General features: G+C 36.3%; 1 protein-coding gene across 1 annotated transcript in view; it reads right to left on the reverse strand.

Annotated features, from left to right (window-relative positions):
• Nucleotides 1-963: 963 nt before the first annotated feature.
• Nucleotides 964-16750, reverse strand: part of KCNN2 (potassium calcium-activated channel subfamily N member 2) — a 67674-nt gene continuing 51887 nt past the window's right edge. Inside the window, exons 5-8 of the mRNA XM_062018283.1 lie at nt 9346-9456; nt 6767-6894; nt 2191-2260; nt 964-1294 (exon numbers count right to left, since the gene is read on the reverse strand). Coding sequence (XP_061874267.1) covers nt 1007-1294; nt 2191-2260; nt 6767-6894; nt 9346-9456 — 597 coding nt within the window. The 3' untranslated portion in view covers nt 964-1006. The remainder of the gene's footprint in view (nt 1295-2190; nt 2261-6766; nt 6895-9345; nt 9457-16750) is intronic.

Here is a 16750-nt window from a genome sequence, read left to right on the forward strand (position 1 = left end):
AGTACACAGAACACTGTGCTGCCATCACACAATTGTGTACACAGTGTTTCTGTGGGTCAGTCATTCACTCCAGAAACATTAAACACAAAAAAGAGAGGGAAGAAAGTAGTAATCTCACACTTTCAAAACCCAAATAGCATTAATGGGAGACTTTCAGCTTTAAAGTGTTGCTTCTGTTTGGATATACTCACCTACTACAGTTATGAGACTGAATAAATGAACAGGACTTTACCTGTGTCTTTTGCATGCCAGTAGCTCTACAAATAGTCAGTTTAAAAGATCTTTGCCAGGGAAATTGCATAAATAATTTTATATACATAAGCATATATGTATATATATTATCTGTGTGTGTGTACAAATGCACATTAAACAAAATCCCCAAGAAGATCTGAAAACCCATAGCATATCTCATAAGTTCTTTTATAGGACAAACTATATTTTTAATTAATCACTTCAGAAATTGAACCTGTCAGTGACCTTTTAAAATGACTAGACATATACAGCACACTGTTAGATGAATATTGATTTTTTTCCCCCTCCACTACAAGCAAAGTTTAGAGAATGTCTTCATACCAAGAGATAATTATTAAGCTTCAATTTTGTTTCTTAAAAGTTTAGAATTAGGCCTTTTGATTGTGAGCTTTTTTTTAGTTAAGTCCAAGTAACCAAGCAACTATGTGCAGAAATTGACCTTTTTATTATATTATATAATATACTGTAGTAGTAAAGTTTGTTTGAAGTACATGAATAAAAAGTTGGTGAAATTACAGGAGGTATAATCTAATATAGCAATAATAGGTGCATTCACTATGCATCTGGGAGGAGGAGGGGGGAAAAAAAAGAAGAGTTTTGACTCGTTTTGGCCTAAAATGTGTTCAGGTTTCCAGGATTCTGACATCAGAACCCAGATAACACTAGTTAGAACCATAGGGCTTTACAATAAAAGCTAAAATATTGACCATATGATGGCAAAAAAGTCTTTATTTTGTGGTTAACTTATTCTCTTCTAGCTACTCTCTGATGAAGTCGGTGGTGCTGTGGAGGATGATCTCCTTCTTCTTGACAAAGATCGTGATCGCTCAGCACTGTAGGCAACATGCTTATCATAATTTTGTATCTGAGCCTCGAGGAAATCCTTCTGTTGCTGGCTGATTGTCTGGCTGATCAGTCCAGGGAGAGCTTGAATGCTACCAATTAAAGTTTCCAGTTTAGTTTCCAGGGTAACAAGTCTCTTCTCAAAGTCTTCGCTTCTTTCATTTAAGTCAGAAATCATGTCATACATGATGTTTTGAGTCTGAAAGTAAAATGATGTAACAAAAAAGTTTAGAGAGACCTTACAAATATTGTAACAAGCAGCTCAACCCTACAAAGGTTTGTAAATGCTTTTTGCACTTCATAAAAAAAAAGAGAACAAATGGATATGAATACTGTAAACATATCCAGTCTTGTGGAATAATTTTCCTTGTAGATTCACAAATCTGGTAAGTACAAATGTAATATAATATGAGTAGCAATTAGGTGTCAAGGTGTAAATGAATCAGACTAAAGATCAGAAGTTCAGGTGCTTAAAAATGCACCATGCTCAGCTTCCTGTACAGCCAGTTGCATAAGTCACTACGAGACAGAAGGACTAGTGATCCATTCCTCTAATTCTCCAAGGTAGAACACAAATATTGTTTGTTTGCTTTCTCTTTAAATTTACCTGATTTTCTTTAGTTGGGTGGATTGTTTTTGAAATGTAGAGAAGGGAGAAATAAACTCAATTGTATGCATCTCTACTTCTGTTTCTCAATCTGCCTGCCTTCTACAAAACAGTGTTTGATTACAGCAGGTATATATGGTGCACTTTAAAATGCCATAGTGGTCAGTAAAAACGTAATCTGGAATGTGTTATTTCATAGAGACTTGGAACTGCTCAAAAATAATAACTGAATTTCTCCCTGTAACAGACCAAGTCTTCAGATTAGACTTAAGCTACAGACAAAACTGGATGTAATTCAGTAGAAAAACCCATTGAAGTTTATAAACAATCCTAAGGAAATGAAGATTAATCAAATGACTGACTCCCTGAAGTATAAAGCAATAATAACTTGTCAATAATATTTGCTTGTATTATGTGTAACATTTTAACTTTAGAAACTCTTGATTTTGAAAGGATGAATGTTAAACCAGTAGCAATCACCTACTAACCTTTGCCAGGTCCACCAAAGTGTTGGCTTGATCATTCAGTTTCCTTTGTTCCATTTTTACACTTCTTAATCTAAAAAGCAGAATTTTTAGTCAGATTTTTTTGTGTATGTAGTCATATTAGGACTTTAGAAAGCATGCACAAAACTTACAAGAGCAAGTAACTGGATGGACAATGCCTTGAGCACTTTGTGTAAAGTCAGAATTGGTCATGTGCCTGCTACAATGAGAAGCATGCTTCTTCAACACCGCAAAAAAGGAAAGAGCAAGGAAATGTGATGTTCTTGAGAATACTATTTGCCATGGTCAAAATTTAATTCAAAAAGGGGGATAACAATTGATCCAGACTATATGACAGAAAGCCATTCCTCAAAGCCTCAGTATCATGACAAGTAGATATAGGAAGAAACATAGAATAACATTTTTTGTCATTAGTGTTGTAGTAATCAAGAATCTTCCCATGCCTACATGACTAGATACAGGTATTAGGCCTGTTCTGTTGGAAATGGATTGGGTTAGCACGTGTTTGAACCTGATGGAAATACAGTGATAAGTGAGTTTCTCATTACTTCAAACAGAACTTGCATCTGAGCAGCAGCTAAATATCCAATACACTTGCCAATACATTTGATTCTCTTACATAATCTGTGAATCTAAATATGACTACATTTTAAAGCTTCATCAGGCATTCCTTTTTAATGAGCTATATATACACCACATCAAAAAACTACAAAAGAAACAGCAAGAGTGTATTTTTCTCTTTGATGCCTACCTATTTGCATGATTAGTAGTTCTGTACATTCTTTGAAAGATACATACATGAACTTTCTTATGTGTTTCCTGAAATAAAGTCAATATTATTCAGATTAACTGTGAAAGGAGTGTTTTGTAGATGCTGTTTTTACAAAAAAGCAATGACACCCTCTTAAGCATGAGCCATTTGCTCAACATTTCCCAGCAGAGAAATACATGGACGTTCAGTGACTTCTCTGGTGGCTGTTTTAAGCAGGGATTAGGGTTTTTAAAAAACAGTATATCAATCTAGAAACAATGTGTGTTAAAATATCATGCAGTCTGCTAGTATGTGAAGGACCAGGCAAACTAAACATTCAGTTAGCTGTCAAATGAAAATAAGTTTGGCAGCATTTTGTTGCAGGTGAGTTGCTAATGCCTACTCTGGCATTTTCTCAGTGAAGGTGTTACTTAGAAAACCAGTTTAGAGAAAGCTGCCTTGGGGATATTCCAAAACCAGTTTCTGCTCATATCTTTAGTTATTGAGCATTTCCTTTATATAGCTAGACTAACTGCCATGAGAAAGTAAGTTGTGAAGAGTAAAATATCTTTTAAAACACATGGAAGTAACTCTGTTAATGCAGAAATCAATTATTCACATAAAATCGACATTCCAGTGGCTTGGATCTTCAATGTCGTATGTTCTTCTTCCCCTGGAGGCTTGCTTCAGAGCACAACATAAAGATGCAAACTGTAGGGATGGTGCTTTCAGAGACTTAAAGCTGAACCTATTCTAAAGCAAAAAATATGGAGGAGTCTCTGAGGTAGTAGTTGTACTATTAGTGTCTCAGACAAAGAATTACTCAGAGGTAAGTGTGTAACGATTTGACTGGAGAGTGATAACCCTGGTGTTCTGCCGAGCATCTCTCAAATAATTTGTAGAATGTGCGTTTCTGCTTTGCTTAAGATCCATTGACTCATCTGCTTGCCAGGAGGTATCTTAATATTAAAATATCAAGAAATCCATTGTTATTGTAGCAAAGCAAGTACCAACTGACACCAACATGATAATTCCTCAGGGTAACCAACTTGATTCCTATCACAGACTATAAAAATGTATTGCTAGGTAATGGCAAGTCTTTAGCTGCAGTATTCATATTTAAACAAAACTGTCAAGATTTTCATTCCTAAATTCATTGAGGGAAAATATGAAACATCTTGATTTTATGAACTTCACTTATCACAGCAAAAGATCATGATTCTGGATCGTGTTTCCATGGCAGCAATCAGATCACTGAAGTTCACAAATAAATACTATTTTTTGCATGCAGACAGTGGTAAATTCTGCAAATTTAGAAAGGAACAGCTTATACAACTTACTTCCGAGCTCTATTTTCATTTTGTTGAAATAAAAAGACAAAACAAAAGAAAACAAACTGTAAAATATACTAAAACAACCAAATGAGCACAGTGGGCTCAATTTAGTAGGTGGGAAACCCTAGGGAATTGCTACTTCTTTCAATCCATAACTGCCTGAGGTGGAGTCTAGCTCACTTGCATTCATAAAGAAACAACCTGCAATAGCTTCAAATCTTTCCATTAACTATCCAGTGTAGATTTTCTTAATTCATACAATACATTAAACGTCTTTTAATAGTATTATTTAGAGTGATGATTTCACCTTCACCTTATTTGTTGTGTGTATAAGAAGCAAAAAAGACCCAGGGCAGTTGAAGGCAGTTTTAGAGCTGTGACCATGAATTTGAGACTATTGTCATGATCTGCTCTGGTTTCTTGTACAAAACTGGCCCTCATGCTTCACTCCTTTGATTTCTGTCTCCGGTAGAACGGTTGGAAAGGTAAAGGAGAGGAACCAATAAAAGCCTAGGAATCCAAAAAAAGCCATGTACTGCGCTGAGTCTCTTGAGAAAAGTTCAAAGATCCAAAGAAAGAAAAATTAATTAGCAATCAGCTACAGCTCGAAGAAAGCTAACTGCCAGAGCAAAGTTTTAATCCATGGCACACTCTTCACCATAGTGAGACAATGATCCTTGGATTGTTATGGGTTTTTTTTGCTTAAATACTAAAGTTTTGGGAATGGGATGAAAAGAGCTAAAGGAGAGAGGGAAATGCACTATTACCATAGCTGTTCAAAGTTTGTCAGGCACAGCTAGGAAAAAATTACTGCTTCCACATTCTTCACCCCACCTGATCAATTAATTTTTAAGGCTGATGCAGAGAATAACACTTTATATTCTGAGAAGCTCTCTCTCACACACACACATACACAGATACAAAATAGCAAAGTTAAAATGTTAAGAAATAACCTCTACAGTTAAGGATTCAAGTCCAGCAAAGGATACATAAGACATTACATCCTCTACTCGAGAACTCCTGCCACTCTTCTCCAACTCCCACTCCTTTAAGCTAAGCAGGATAATCAGACTAGGAAATCATATCTTTTATATCTGCATAAAAATACCTCAACTTTTGTTCTCTTTTTTATTCATTCAAGTATTTCTGGAATAGCACAGTAACTTTTAATCCTGCAAGTTTGCTAAATATAACACAGTAACCAAGATTTACAGAACAGTTCATATCTGAAGCTTAGCTACTCATTACTTTAAAACATTGCTACGAAACAGAGAAACAATGATTGTTACCCTAAATTTATTAATAGGAAATATGATAACCTGGCCTTTCCTTCTTGTCTTTCCTGCAAGATGACACATAGGTATTCCTTCCATGATGGATGCTTTCCTCACAGCTCCTCGCAGGTTGGTTCAAACACAGACTCAGTCTCAAAGGTTATCAAAGCATCAGTTTGAAAGTAAACTTTTTCTGTCTACATCTCCTCACTATCTCACGTAAGCTAATTTCATAGGCTATGCAAATGGCTGCCTCAGGCTGGATGAGGACATCAAATAGAGCAGACTTTTGTCTGATGGCATTGGTCCTGATCATTCCTCAAGAACAATCTGTGGTTCCTGGGGACAAGTTTTTTTTTTCTCCCATGTAGCCCAAGGAAGAGTAACTGAATCATTGCACAATACTAACGGGTTTGATGTGCTTTATGATATGTATTATGAATTTTAGAGAAACACTTATAATCCAGCAACACCATAATTCAAATTAATCCTACTACTGCTTGAAGTTCTCAGGCTTGTTTTCAACCCCTTAAGATGTCAACAGAGGTGAATAAATCATCTGAATCACACCAGAGGTGCTCAAAGTCACACAATGACTGTTGGCATATGCTCCCATTTTCTAGAAGGTATGTCAGCGGTGACAGCTGACACACTCATATTTTATTCACTGAGAATATATGATGGGGAGAGACAACTATTTGCTGTTGGGCTGTACAATGATGTTTGATGCATATAATTTCATTAAACACTACATATATACTCATAGGCTGTCTCCTATCACATCTGATTTTAAATTACTAAAACATCTACCATAAACTTTTTCCATTTTCATCTATCGTAGCTTGTCTCTTACAACCTCTAATCAAATACTTAGTAACAAAGGATAGTCTCAGTGGCAAAACACAAAAACCAGTCTTAAATAATTCAAGAAGCATGGGAAACTTCTAAAAAATATATAAACAGGTTAGATTTACCCCATATTAGACATATACAGACACTATACTTTTAAATTTTCTTTGTAAACAGGAAATACAGTAAAACCTTATCTTTGTCTTACTCTTAGACAAAAAACAATCTTAAGATCAATGTTTGGAGTTGTGGGCAGGATGGGACATGGAGACTAGGAGTGGCTATGAGGGAGAAGGAAACTACAACAGAAAATACCTGGAGAAGGAAAACCAAAGCCAAATAGTACTTACTGATGAATAGCTTGCAAGAATTTGCGTTGATGTTTCCTTACTTTCGCATGGTCTATCTTTTTAACTAGCTTTGTGTTTTTATAAATTAACCATGTTTCCCTGAGAACATTGGCCGCTGCATTTTTCACCTGTAATAAAAGAAAAACATCAGGCTGACAAAAGTAGCATTATATTGTGTTTTCTCTTTTCTGGTATGAACTCTTTCTAGAGCGCTTAAGACTCTGCCTAATTGTGAGAAGTGGGTACATCAAGAAGCTGCAGGGCATAAAACAGTAACTGGACCAAGAAGACTGCTCAGCTATTTTCATGTCCCATGATATTGCAGACCAGCTCTCTGCACCAGGGAATAATTTGTCTCTCTTAAACAGCTAGCACTGTTCAGTGCTTATGGAAATATACATTACATCGAGGAAATACTAATGTATTATCTTTATGGTAAATAAATGTATTTAATAGGATCATAAAATTTATTTCTTTCTTGTTCTATGGTTAGTACCTTCTAAATTAGTACCTTCTCTTAGCAATTTAACAGTCTAAATTTCCAGAGCTGTTTGAACTTTTCTTTTTTTCCCTTACATTTTTATTCTTGTTTCTTTCTTGGTATTCACTGAGGAGATGAAAAAAAAAAATTGCCAATTAATGCAGCCAGTGTTCTGCTTCATAAGAGCTTTGCATTTTTTTTTAAATGATGCTTTCCATAAAATGTTAAGAGTACCTACAGTTCCTTCTCAGATCCACCAAAATTGTCAATAATACTTGAAAACAACTGCCAAAGAATTTCAAGGTTATTTTGATTAATGGCAGAAACAACTAGGTTACTTGCAAAGGAAAAATGTCCTTCTTTCTTTTCCCTCCCTCCAACTTTGTATCACGCTAGACACTGCAGAGGCAGAGGTCAGTCAATGTCTAGGTAAAGGCACTGCAGGAACGCCATGCAGTAGCTCTTCCCAGCAAGAGGTCTCCACCTTGTACCTGTAGAAACGCTGGAGAACCTTGGTCCTGACTTCAGTGGAAGCACAGTCACATTTTAGAGCCCTCTTCACAACCTCTACCTAGTTTTTGCATTTCCATGAAGTATGGCTATCTTCAGGCTGTGAGGAAACCTCTCTAGTATCTGTGTAACCATTTTCTGACAAGATGTTCATCCCAGATTTATTTGCTTGGTTTGCTTTTCATGTGCTTTGAGTTTCATGAGTTTGAAGCTACCAAAGCATTATTTGGACACTTGGAATTTAGATGAAGGGTTGTTGAGTGAAATAAACTTTACGAGGCATAAATGAAGGCCAGACTCAAGATCTGGCCAATCTCACAAATCCCTTTTTCCCCCTGAACCATATTTTGAGTTCAACCATCAGATTACGTGTGAAAAGTGACTGAGTTAGGAAGGGACAAATTGTTGTCTGTGGTCTAGTACCAACAAGAGCTTAACTGACTGTAAAGGGAGTGTAAATCAAGAAGCTCAAATAAGCACCTCAAGTCAGAAACTCTTTATACTGTGCTTCCACTCATTATTAGACTCCCTGCCATGCCTCCTTGGAGAGACACCAGCTGTTTGTGGTGACCAGCATAGAAACGAGTTAGCCAGCACAAGCAGAGAAGAGTGCTGCCATGTCCTGGAAACACTATGTGCAGAGACATGGCACTGCCTGGGGCAGGGCTGAGGGAGAAGCTGCCCTGCTGCCTGGAGCAGAGCTGTGGTGTCCAGGTGGGGTAACAGCATCCCTCCGCACCCATCAGGAAGGACAAGCTCTGCCCAGTTCCTGTGTGAGTTAAGCACCTTTCTCTCCCTACTGGCTCTTCTCAATAAGGAAGATTAAAATAGTTGAGGATTGTATAGTGCCTGCTCATTTTCTTGTTCCCTCAATGCTGACCTGTTTTATTTCAAAATAGGGTTTCTATTGCCCGGTTTGCAGAATTCTTACATTGTCCATGACATTATCATAACATAAATATGATAAATATTTAACATAATATATAACATAAATATTTTCGTATTTCATAAGGAAAAATTTAAAATATGTTTTATGAATTCTAATGATTTCTACCGTGGTTTTAAAAATAAGGTCTTCTAAAAATAGTATCATTCTTTCAAGGCACATCAGTACTTTGTGCCACCTGTGAATGAACCCTGTGTTGATTTCACAAAGCACTTGGAAAGACTGTCTCACAAACCATATCTTTTTCTTAAGAATGTGCTGTATAGCTTGAAATTCTTGTATACATCAGTAATTTCACCTATTTTAGCTACGAAAAAAAAATTCTTCTCATACGCTGTCTGAAAGTTTTTGAGCTTAATATACAAGTCTTTAGTTTCACAGCATTTAATTGTTGGTTATAGCAGTTATCTTTCAGTTGCAAGGTTCCTCTATGGAAAATACTCAAATCCTCAAAAATCTGCTGAGAACTCACAGTTGCTCTCAAGTCAGAGAAAAGCTCAGGGCACGGGATTCCTCCTCCTTGTAAAATCATACCTGTGAAAAAGTTCAGCAGGACAGCGGAGTAGGAGACTAATTAAAACAAATGCAGAAATAAATTGACACACATTTCCTTTTCAGTGGTGAATACAAATAGTGACTTACTCTTTTAGTTAGCTGGGTGTCCATCATGAAATTATGTACATGTTTTTCAGCTTTGGTAAGTTCTAACTTCCTTGCCACCACAGCTACCACCAGTGCAGTGCACCCAGCACCCTGAAAACAATAAAACAAACCCCCAAGATGTTACTACTGCATTTTGCAGACTTTTTACTGGAAGAATCTCCTTTGCTGTAGAAGCATGGCAGGCATCAGGTGATTCATCCCTGGTAAATATAGTGAACATACTACATCTATTTAAGTTCACAGTAATAGGAAGAGTCAGGAATTGCAGGCTGTTAAACTGTCAAGGCAACAAAATAATTAGTGAGAAGCATCATGTAAAAGTTCTGATTTTTTTCCTGCAGGGCTCAAAAAAGTGAACATATCCTGTTTCTAGTGTAAAAACAAAGGGGGTGATCAAAACAACTTTTACATCCCAGATTATTAGTAAATAAATGCGGAATATCCTGTTTTTAACAACTGTCTCAAGGTTACAGCAATTGCTACAGAGGAAATAAGATTAGATTAGCACAAATTTTCTAACTTGTCCTGTGTATATGTAGGCATATATATGGACAGTGATGTTCACATTAAGCCAAAACCAGCCGGCACCTGTACCTTTAAAATGACACTGCCTTCATCAGTATCACAGGTTGTTCTCTTTTTTCAGTGGGGAAGAAAGGCTAAAATGAGACACATAATGAGAAACAGCATCTATTATACACATACAGAGGTATCATTTATATTACACTATTAATAAATTCTGCTGCCTGAGTCTACACAATCTTTACAGGTCATTTTTTTTTAAGTACAAAAATAACAACAAATATACAAGGTTTAACTTGCAAATGCACCCCAGTCTAGTTGGTACTGCAACTGTGTCAGCTGCCCTCTAGGAAAAAGCAACCTCTTTTTACACACTGAAGTTTACCATAGTTTTATTCACACAAGTTTCTTCTACTCTTTCTGTATTTCTCCCATTAACTTACTTTCTCTTTATTCCCCACTTCTTTACCTGCCCTACTGTCTCCAGAAAATCTTGAAATCTCTGCATCTAGCTTCCAAAATAAAAATTCCATTAATAAATACATAGAGTGAAAAGTTAATTACCTCACTGAAAACCCTTAGTCACATGGTGTCCTCAAAAAAGTGAATCTGCTCTCGCTGCTTACTTACTGAGGGGCCCAATGAACTTCGTTGAAGTCTTCAAATAATTATTTCTCCATTCTTCATTAGATTGTTCCAAGAAATCCATATGCTCCTTCATAAACACCTAATTCTCTCCACTTAGTTGTCACCTATCGAGGCTTCCATCCCCAATTGCTCTTAGCATTGCCTGGAATGAGCAGCATTTCCCAATTTTCTCCACTCCTCAGTACTAAGCTTTCTAGCTTTGTTGTTCCCTTCCCCTCTGTTCTTTAACCCTATGTCAATAGGACCTCATGGTAATTTAAAGTCTTGCTTTCTCGATGAGATACATCAAAATGGGGCTATAAGTTCCTTTGCCTCTCCAGATCCCACTAAGAGTTAAAAAGGAAGAAGACAGCCGAGAAGACAGCTCAGTAGGTAAAGGCTGAGCACTTCAGAAACACACTGAACCTTCTGAGGACTTGTCATGAGATGTTCAACCATATGCCCTATCTCCTCAGAAAATGGGCCGCTCTCCTTTGGTCTCCTTACTGTGAAGAAGGGCAAGAGGGAAGTGTTAATGTGCACAAGAGTTCTCTGGGGCAAATAATTAAGTTACCACATACAATAGCAAGAACATAACCAGAAAAGCAGACAGATATTGGACCAGTTATGCCAGTATAATCGGGGCCAGATGTTGATTAAATTATGTAAGTTGAGTTCTGCCTCCTTTACAGTGTGAATGTTAAAACAGAACAAGATTAATACAGACATCACTGGCAAAGTGGCATAAAGCTGTTGTTTATGATGACTTACCAGGGCATAGAAATGTTAGATCCCCCTTTCCAGTCCCCACAAAAAGGGCTAGAGGAATGGCGACAGGCAAAAGGAATTTGGTTTGAGTTGAAACTATTCCAGCCTTTGCCATGAACTCTCCTGCTTTTTCAGAGTGGCACAGCAGTTGTAAGGGCCAAAGGCTATTAAAAACAGTAGCTTTACATCTGACACAAAGGATGTTGCCTGCAGCAGTAAGACACTATCACCAGCAAGCTATGACAATCTCTATGCTGTATATGCATTGCTGTCTCCCTTATCTCTAGAACGGCCTACTGCAACAGCAAGATATTCTAGATTCAGGTTACTCTTCTTGGCTTTGTGGGAGATGATAGTATCTCAGGACATGAAAATGAGCAATTTTAGCATTTAGGCAGAACAAGTATCATACTATCTGCGTGTTTGCATTTCACAGTACCTGGAAGGAAAACAAATTTAAACAAGTAACAGAAATAAGATTGAAATTCCACTTAAAGTACACAATGCTAATTAATATTTTGTGATGCAGTGCTCTGTAGTATTATCCTTATTATTATTTCATTATTATTATTATTATTATTATCCTATTATTTAGCTCCTCTAAAGATCTTGGCACCCTTAAAAATACTAACAATGTGAAAATTATTCCAAATTTCAAAAATTAAATAGAGGCAATGCAGTTACTTGACGATGGTAGATTCATAAGCATCATACTTGCAATGTTTTTTTAATATGCTGATTCACGTTAAAATTAACAAGAATTAAAATAATTAATGCTCATATGTACAGGTTTGTTTTTTTTTTTTTTTAAATCAACAACACGTAAAAAAGCAGCAGCTTTTTTCATAAAATGGCTTAGGCTAAGCAAAAGCATCACAATCATTATTTCAATTGCAAGAAGGAGTCTTTTGAGAGTAAAATTTTAAAAAATCTTGTATTTGATTACATCTTTTTGTAACTTCCAACATCATTCTTTCTATTCTGTTTTGAGGTAAATAATAAACTAAATCTCTGCATGAAGCTCTTGATTAATTTTCTGGGGAATTATATGTAATATAAAGGATATTAAAAAGGCAGGAATGTATGTTTTTTCTAAGTACCAAGGCAGTAATTAACTTCTGTTGGGAATCTTTACTCCTCAGTCAGCTCCTGTTTGCCTCTTGCATTACATTTCTTGTAGTTTATTTTGGCTTGGGAAGCAGCTTGACTTTAAGAGCACTTAGGACTTCCAGCACATCAAAATTCATGGAAAAAGAGAATGAAAGAATATTCAGCATGTTCCCTTATTAGTTCATTGCTAGCTTTAGCTAGAGATACAGACATCTGAAATCCACCATCTGAAATTCAAGTTGTGGCTAAAGTAAATGATGGAATCAGATTTCAAAGCATCAGTTTGTGTGAGCTAGTAAGTGTTCATAACTACATACATTAGAATGAAAAGATCTGACTTAAGACTATTTCACAAGAAAGGGCAAAAATGGGGAAAAAAAAATCATTATGACTTCAGATTTTCCAGTGATTTCAGGCAAATTTGAAAACCAGACAACTCTGCTTTCAGTTTCTCAAAATTGCAGAATTCCCTTTCTGTGCAGAAATGTTTTGTATGCTTTCACATTAAATGAAGCACTTAAGGAAGCATTAAACATTTACAACCTGTACTGACAGTTTAGAAACCGCTGTAAAAAAAAAAAAGAAAAGAAAAACTTTTTAAAAATGGAATTATTTTTAACAGGTTTATTCCAGGGTTTTCTACACTTTAAATTTAGCAACTGAACAAAACGCTTAAACACACTCTTCAAAAAAAAAAACAAACCCTATTACTTGGTATTATCCTTCACTTTACCCTTCGGCATCATAAACTGCAACTTTCCTTATCTGTCCACATAGTCTCTCCTCTTGGCATATAGTTCTGAATTGCTGCAAGCTTGTTTTCATCTGCTTTAGCAAAGCAAATGATCTCTTTCTTTGCCATCAATCAGAGATTGATGCATTTGTTATATTCTTTGTTCATCAGTTTTTGTAGGTTAGTTTGCTCCATGTCAATTTATTTGGTCCTCTATGCCATCACATATAGATCATTTTCCCTCGGCTGTAGCATTTTGTGACTCCAGGCTCTTCCATCTCACGGATTTGAGCTCTAACACACTCTTTCAGACAAAATCCTTTGTGTTATCTCTTGACCTAGGAAAAGCTCACAGGGAATATGTAGAAACCAAATATATAGTTTTCATTAAAATTCCTCCTCTTCTTTTTTAGGAAATTATTTACTAAAAAGCCTAGCAAATCCAGTGTAGGTATTTAAGATTCTGGTGTCCAGGATCACTTGTTTTGATCCTACATCATGCCTTCTCATTCCCCACTCTCTTTGCTACATGTAGACAGTAAACTTCAGGAATTTGGTCTATCTATTTCTACAGTCTTTATACACTACTGGTATAAATATGAACAGATGTTAGACTCATGAAGTGCTACAGGAATATAAATAACAATAAAGATCATACTAGATCTGACTTTGCCTTTTTTTTCCTCCTTCAGATCCTGCTGTGGTTTTCTAAGATTATGTATCAATGTACCTATTATACACTACACTATCTGAGGTGCCTTTATTCAGTCTAATCATAATCCTCTGTCCTCTTTACTGATGCAGCCCACACTGAGCTTTCAGCTGTTGCCATCAGAAACATCAGACCAAAGCTGACTAACTTAAAGTTACCACAGAGAATTTTTTTTATGGTAAATCCCATCAGACATAGTTGTGGCAGCTAGAGGAAAAAAGCTGGTGTTGCCCGAAGTATTTCATGAGAGTGAGCTATGAAGTTTGGATCAAGATCATGTCTTTCCCACCACTCACAAGTGCTAAGACTAAGGGTTCACAGTGGTGCAACATGCAGTGACTGCAAAATTGTGGAGTTTGGACTTCAGTAACTCTGGCATTCACATCTAACATTCTGGTAAAGGCCCAGTTTTAGTGATAACCAAAGAGATGTGCTTGCAACTCTTTAACTAAAAAGTTATCTAAAGCAAAGAATGATTAGCTACACTGAAAACAGTATGTGGTCAGCAGAGAAACTGTGTATCTCTCTTATGTAAACATCTCTGGTATTTCCAGTTAGTTCTTTCTTTGGTAAGGTTCCAAAATATCTTGAGAAGACAACAGTGAATGAAGCCGTTTCTGCAACTACCTGGAGCCTATATATATGCCTGGAGGGTGCTCTAGGTGAGAACAGAAGCAACACTGAATATCAACGTCTCAGCTGAAAGTCTTCTGGCAGCTTTGGTTTACTGGAGTGGAAGTGAAGTGCAGTCTCTAGAGTCGTAGTTGTCACAAAAATGCCTTGCTATACTTGCCTGTAGCCGAAAGAAGGCAGTTGCCACATTTCTTGCTCACTTTCCTTGGGATCTACTGAGGGAGAGAGAAAGTCTGCTTTGCAGATATATGGTTCTGGTGGGAAATTTAGCTCTGCACCAGAAAAGGTACAACATTCCTCCTGCTGCTCTGCATAAAATGAAAATCCTGTAAGAAGTTAATCAGGTATTCTGTTCATCTGGCTCTCTAGAAGGTGGACTTGCAGGCCCATCAAGGGAGGGGAAAAAAACGGATTTTTAAAAGATCTTTCTTGAGGTAAAAAAAAAACCCTCCAAAACAAGAGTTGAGGGAGGAATCCATCCACAAGACAGACTGAGGCTAGGGAAGTGATGGTGTAAAAATGTGGTTTTGCATTTGTCAGTGTTTAATGGGAGAGATTTGTAACCTTGCAACACTGAAACAAAACAGGAAGAGTAACAGGACAACTATGCCATTTTAGCCAGAAAGGTGACCTAAAATAGTCATGCATTATTTATACATTCATATATTTAATATCTGCCTGGCTACTATTATCTTCATTGGTGCTTGTCTGCACCACAGCTAGAATTTTATTGCAATATTTAAACTTTTAATCTACACCAGTGTAGACAAGCAGATTCTTTTACTTCTAAGTTTTTTATCAATGTTGCAAAAATAAAAATTATAAAGGGAATTAAATGTCATATACAAATATTAAATTGATTAAATACTCTCAGACACAGTAACAGGTAGTCATAATCTAGGTGAATTAAACTTCTCTTGAGTAATGTAAGCTGAGGACTAGGAAAAGCTTCTGGGACAGCACAGAAAACAATGATACATTAAATGGAGACAATCTCTCTTCTATAGGGGAACCTATAAATGATAGTAGAGTTAACCCAGAGATGCTCAAGAATTGAATGTGTCCTGGTGGCTGAGCTCCTGAGAAATCTTCAGTGGTCATAACAGCTAAAAAACCTTCTGGAGATCAAGAAAAGTTCTGTTGCTTTTACTAAAAGCGCAGGCTGAACAGCCTACAAGGCAATGGAAAACATTATGTTAATAACTCAGGCTGATAGCTACTGATGATGTTCTTGTCCAACATCTGTGTTGTGAACACAAAAGCTTCAGGAGAATATGTGTAAAACTATGTTAAAATTGCCATTGTAAATCTTTAGTTACTGCAGTTGATTATTATTTTTTTTTAAACAAAGCATAAGTATTGCTTCAACAGTCATCAGCTTTCGTCATATCTATGTAAACAAAGACACCACGGGACAATTGCTGTTCACTCCAGCCAGTATCTAACTGCCTTTGAACTTGCTGACATGCATCCACAACTCCTAGCCAGACCTAAGTGGGAAACAGTTCCATCCTCTTACACTTCAAAAACTTCCCTGTTTTACTAGTATGAACTAAAGACCTTCTGAGTGAGAAATTTTTCCTTAATTTTTGTAATTCTAAAAGACAGTTATACTTTCTGTCAGATTTTGTTTACTCAAATGGAGTTAAAGCCTCTGCCAATCTGTCACATTTCAGATTACTGTCATAACCACTGCCACTTCAAGGATCGTTCTATGGATCTTCAAAAAATCATGTTTTATTTTTGTTGTTAGAAATTTCGTCCCAAGAAGCCATAACCATAAAATAACCCCAAACTATATTTCTTTCTTAACAAAAGTTTCCATTTTGGCTATCTGGTGTGCTGGAACAATAGTAAAGGAGCTGAAGAATTTCTCAATGTTTCAATCTTTAATAGGTTCTAACCTAATACAACTGCCTTCTCCATATTAAATTTCTGCTTGACACATTGTTTGGTGTGAGAAATGTTCTAAGTAAACCTTTAAACATCAACATAATTTATTATTCTTTTACTGTTATTACAGAAAATGGACTTGCTTCTATCAGTTCTGTCATACTTATCTATGCCCAAATCAGCATCTCAGTCTTAGTCATAGCTTTTCAGCTCACTCAAAATATATTTCTGTGTTTCATAAACAATTATGCATTTCTGCAACTTACTACAGAACTAAAGGTAAACAAAAGTTTAATAAAAAGCCTAAATTATTGGCATAATTATGCTAAATAATTTAATACCTCTTTGTACATTATCCATAGAAATTTCTATAAAATAATTTAAAT

The sequence above is a fragment of the Colius striatus genome, chromosome Z (assembly GCF_028858725.1).
Source record: "Colius striatus isolate bColStr4 chromosome Z, bColStr4.1.hap1, whole genome shotgun sequence".
Taxonomy (NCBI): Eukaryota; Metazoa; Chordata; class Aves; order Coliiformes; family Coliidae; genus Colius; species Colius striatus.